Here is a 4678-nt window from a genome sequence, read left to right on the forward strand (position 1 = left end):
AGAAAATCCGCAGCACCATCCATCTCAGTGATAGGCACATTAACCATCGCCACCCCCTCCCCGATCGGTCCCTTATCCTTACAACCCGTCGCCGTGATCGCCAATCCACAACCGAAGACCAAGGGCGGGCAGTTCTACAAGAGAACCCCGTGATCGCCCCGAATCCAGGCAATGGATGGAGAAGGAGAGGCGGCAGGTCGCGAGAGGGATCGGAGGAGGGTGGAATAATGGGAGAAAGCAGAGAAATCGACCGCAATCGAGATCTCAAGGGAGTCCAGAACCCTAGTTCGCCGCGGCACGAGCACAGAAAGCCCTAGGGAGCAGACAGAAAAGGTCCATCGGACCCATGCACCAGAAGCCCCCGTCTAGCCCAGTGGTAGAACCTCCTCTATCTCAAACTAGAACTAGCTGTTCCAGCAAAGACGTTACGTCGCCCTAGCATAATTTCCCATCAAGCTAGCCCAGAAAAGGGTACAGGTAGACTAGTCAGCTAGAACTATCTGCATTATTCTATTCTAGTTCTAGCGAAACATGCGTGCGCGCATGCATGTCGAGCAGTATACTCCACTCCAGCCAGCGATCAGCCAGCTCGAAAAACATTACATGCAATTATACAAGAGGGAACACGACGCATGCACGTCGGCGCGCTCGTGCCGGCCATGCCGCGCCGGGTTAATTAGGCACGCAGCCGGCACGTTCGCCGGAGGAAGCAGGACACGAAGTTAGGCGCCGCCTCAGAAGGTGGGCACCACGCCGTAGCCGCTGAAGTCGAGCACGCAGGGACGCGGCGCGGTGATCGTGGCCGCTGCGACGGCGTCGGCGTCGGCGTCGTCGGCGCGCTTGGCGAAGCGGCCCTTGACGCGCGGCCGGCTCTCGGCGTAGGCCTTCCGGGACGCGTACCGGATGGTCTTCTCAAACCGCCGGTTCTTGCGCTTCTCGCGGTACCGCATCAAACGCGCCTCCCTCCCCTCCCCCATCGCCGGCGTCGCCGCCGCGACGGCGCTTTCGCTCCGCTCCGGCACAGGCCCAACATCCACCGAGGAGACCTGTTTAATTACAAGGCAGAAATCAATCACATGCACTTGTTGATGAAAACAGTTAGCTGGCTAATCTAGTTAGGCACTTACAGTACTGTGGCTAGGCGTGGGGGTGTACGGCAGATACGCGGCCTTGGACTGTGCGAAGTCCAGCTCGATGATGCCGCCGCCTCGGCCACAGATCGCGTCCGGCACCAAGCCGACCTCCGACGAGGAGCCCTGCTAGATCGAAAGCAAATAAGGATTAGCTAGATGCACTAGTGCACATGACGCGACGCTAAGGTTCTTGGAGGAAAGCAAAGCAAGGAGGGCTTACGCTTCCACCGATCGACGCCGCCGTGTAGGAGCTGTAGGACGGGTTGGAAACGACGGCTGCGGCGGCGGCAACGCCACCGAAGTCCAGTTCCACCGCGCCACCGCTGGGGACAACGCTGTCAGCGTGCGGGAAGCGCGGGAGCTCGGAGCCGAAGAAAGGGTCCATCATGTCCGCGAACAGGAAGTCCAGCTTCACGTTCTCCTTCCCGTCGGGGCCGGCCTCCAGAGCGTCGTTCAGGTTCACCACGGCGTCCTGCTTCTCCCCGTCCACCGAGCCGCCGAACGACATCACGAACGCGTCCTGCTCCTGCCCCTCAGGCGACGAGGACCCGATGGGCAGCACGGGGACGCGCTCGTGACGGCGCGCCAGCGGGTTGGCGTGGTGGATGTCCGCGTCGCACGCAGCGCAGAGCGCGGCGGCGTCGGCCTTGCAGGTGACCGCGGCCGGTGCGAGCTCGCACACCTCGCAGACCCACACCCTCTCGTGCCCCGCCCGCGCGTGCCCGGCGTCGCACCCCGCACACAGGTACGCCCCGTCCCCTCCGCCTCTGCGGCCATCGCACGTCCGGCAGTGCACCGCGGCCGGCGACCCAGCGCACGCCCCGCACCTCCTCCCGCCCACGCCCCAGTACCTCCCCAGCCCCTGCAGCTCCATCACACCACCACCACCACCAGCTGACAAGCTACACTCCGAAGCAAAGCGGCAAGCAAGCAAGCAAGCTACGAGGGTTCACGTCGACGGCGAAGCAAAAGTTAGTAGAAGCCGGGGCCGTCCGGCGCTTTATAGCAGGGGGCGGCGAGGCAAACCCGGCGTCGCGTCGTGCTCGTGGGAGGGAATCCCAGCCCGAGATATTGGTAGGTGGGGGGGGGGGGGGCGTGGGGCAGGGACGGTGACGTGGCGCGAGGGGGCGTACGTGGAGGGCTCTGGGCCAAGCGAAAGCCGCAGAAAATGTTGATCTCGTGGATTTGGGGGGAGGTGGTGGGGGCCCGCATGTCGATTCCGGCCCACGTGAAGGGCGGGCCCCGCGCACGAGAGTGGCGGCAAGGCCTAAAGACGCGACAACTGCTTCGATGCCGATCGTTTTTATGTCATCACGGGGTTGGACTTAAACGAGTCCCGGATGAATAATTAGGGCGGCGATCGCCGATAAGAGCATAATGACACTAGTCTATCAAGTTGGTTAGTGCATAGGTTTATATAAGTACCTTCGCTTATGGGACAGCTAAGGCAGTCTAGAAGTCGCTCTTGCAAGTTGGGGCGGTCCATGAACTTTGCAAGATCTTGCTATAAGATTCATAGCACCATTATTGTCACGTGCTTGGTTGACGATGTTCCCAGACAGCCAAATCAGCTGTGAAGTTAAGTAAGCAGCCCAAAGTTAATGAAAAAAAAACTGTGAAATCATCATACTCCCTCCGTTTTTAAATTTAAGTCTTGTAAAAGGTTTACTAAAAGGACTACATACGGATGTATCTAAACATATTTTAAAATATATATTCATTCATTTTATTCCGTATGTAGCCCTCTAGTGAAATCTTTAAAAAGACTTATATTTAGAAACGGGGGAGCAATAGGAGGCAGTCCGTAAATGCTCGCCCTGAGGGCTTCACATGGCCAATGTCTCGAAGGGACAAGCGACAAAGATCAGCTTTACGCAGGCTGGGGCGGTTTGACGCTGTCCCAGTCCACGTCCAACCAGCTGATTGTTAGTATACCTATGATAATTCACTGCCTTTCGTCCTCATCATTAACCTGTGACCGCTGCCCGGCCGTCGACGTCCATCCAGCTCGCCTACCTTTCCCGCTTAATGCATGGCCCGAAATGTCAGAAAAGCCCCTCAACCTTTCCCGATCGATCGTTCGCCGCGTCCTCCCAGCAAAGACTCGAATATTTAGCTTTTACCGCACGGAGTAATAAGAGAGCTGATTGATTGTTTAACGCCCGAACTTTCTGGAAGTCTTTGGCCAGCGCTCTACGCCGAGCCATCGCGGTCGCGTGCCGACGACGAGCTCCGGCGCCGCAGCGCGCGCAAGGGACCATCGCATCACATATGCGGATCGGTCCGCGTTGACGCCGGAGAGAGGTTACCGGTTGGCGACGTGGACGTGTGCGCTTGATGAGGATTGACCTGCCGCCCAGGGAACCGGTCCAGGGGCAGACCCGTCATTTGACCCCGGGCGCGGAATGACGAACCTGCTGCCGTCATATCCCGTGGCGGATGGGGACGGGCAGAGAGCACACGCGCGCAGGCGCGTCATGTGATCGTGTCGGCCGAGCTGGGCGTGCCCGGCCAAGGCTGTTTTTTTCTTTTTCAAAAAAAATACGGCCAAGGCTGGTCAGTTTACTGAGCAGAGCGTGTTCGTCGTGTGATCGATCTATAACAAAATACGGCAAGGCTGTTCAGTTTACTGAGTACTAAGAGGGTGTTTGGATACAGGGGACTAAAACTAGTCTCTTTAAGAGGCTAAAGTTTCAAGCATCCCTGACTAAAGGGAGACTAAAACTAGTCTTGAGGCTAAAATCTTTTAGTCAGCCTACTAAAATATACATTAGTCCTCTCTCTTTCTTCATTTAACTCCTCACATAAGTTCTGGATTGGAGGGTTTGAAGAATAATAAATGTTTATTAACTTGATTTTAGTCTTTTTAGTATTTAAATTCAAGCATGGTTGAGGCTAGCAAATTTTAGTCTCATTAATTTTAGTCACGAGACTAAAACGTATCAAGCACCCTCTAATTGGAAGCGACGAGACCCCAGCCGGATATGCCTGTCATCGACCGGCGTGAGCCCAAGACATGGGCGTGATGTGGATGAGATCGGGGGCGAGCATATCACCATATCCTAGCATGGCCGCGTGGGCCCTGCTTGGAGGTGGCGGCGGCCGCGGGGGACCCAGCGATCTGACGGGACGTACGAGACCATGCGCCCTGATTGGCCCGCCGGCCGGCCGAACTTCCCACCCCCACCGCGTTGCGTTAAAAAGCTAGAACCCGCATACTTTTCTCGTCCCGTAGTACTAGTACCGTGACGGTCGCGATGCGGCGCCGAGAAAATTCGGCCGGCCGCACTGTGCGTGCCGTGCATGCGAGGCGACGTGCCCCCGGTGCGCTGCAGGCTGCAGCTCCCGACGGCGCGAGCGAGCGTTCCCGGTCGACACTCCCAGTCCCAGAAAGAGATTGCGCCTCGATGCTGAGCACCCCATCCTCGTCGGTCGAGAAGGCCAAATCATCTGTCCTGAGACGCGTGCAGCCGAGCGCCTCTATACTCTTCGGTGGACAGGTACTACGTGCGTGCAACTGCAGCAGTTCCCAGGGGTGTCGGGGA

The 4678-nt window shown here is 57.7% G+C and overlaps 1 protein-coding gene across 2 annotated transcripts; it reads right to left on the minus strand.

Annotated features, from left to right (window-relative positions):
* Positions 1-411: 411 nt before the first annotated feature.
* On the minus strand, positions 412-2172 carry LOC123404662 (zinc finger protein CONSTANS-LIKE 5-like). 2 transcript variants are annotated; one of them, XM_045098602.1, is made up of 3 exons: positions 1354-2172; positions 1128-1256; positions 412-1046 (listed from the first exon to the last, which is right to left on the minus strand). In XM_045098602.1, exons 1-3 carry the CDS (start codon positions 2005-2007, stop codon positions 735-737), a joined length of 1095 nt encoding a protein of 364 aa, XP_044954537.1. In that variant the 5' UTR covers positions 2008-2172; the 3' UTR covers positions 412-734. The 2 variants fall into 2 exon arrangements, with proteins under 2 accessions (XP_044954537.1, XP_044954536.1); XM_045098601.1 differs by having other exon boundaries at positions 1128-1259; positions 1354-2166.
* Between the last annotated feature and the right edge of the window lie 2506 nt (positions 2173-4678).

The sequence above is a fragment of the Hordeum vulgare genome, chromosome 6H (assembly GCF_904849725.1).
Source record: "Hordeum vulgare subsp. vulgare chromosome 6H, MorexV3_pseudomolecules_assembly, whole genome shotgun sequence".
NCBI classification, from domain to species: Eukaryota; Viridiplantae; Streptophyta; class Magnoliopsida; order Poales; family Poaceae; genus Hordeum; species Hordeum vulgare.

Bases quoted from the DNA above. Each gene is read 5' to 3' on its own strand.
- LOC123404662 (XM_045098601.1), bottom strand. From the start codon at position 2,007: ATGGAGCTGCAGGGGCTGGGGAGGTACTGGGGCGTGGGCGGGAGGAGG. The intron at 1,260-1,353 runs GTAAGCCCTCCT...CTTTCGATCTAG, and splicing joins CGGCGTCGATCGGTGGAAGC to CAGGGCTCCTCGTCGGAGGT. The intron at 1,047-1,127 runs GTAAGTGCCTAA...GTAATTAAACAG, and splicing joins CCACGCCTAGCCACAGTACT to GTCTCCTCGGTGGATGTTGG.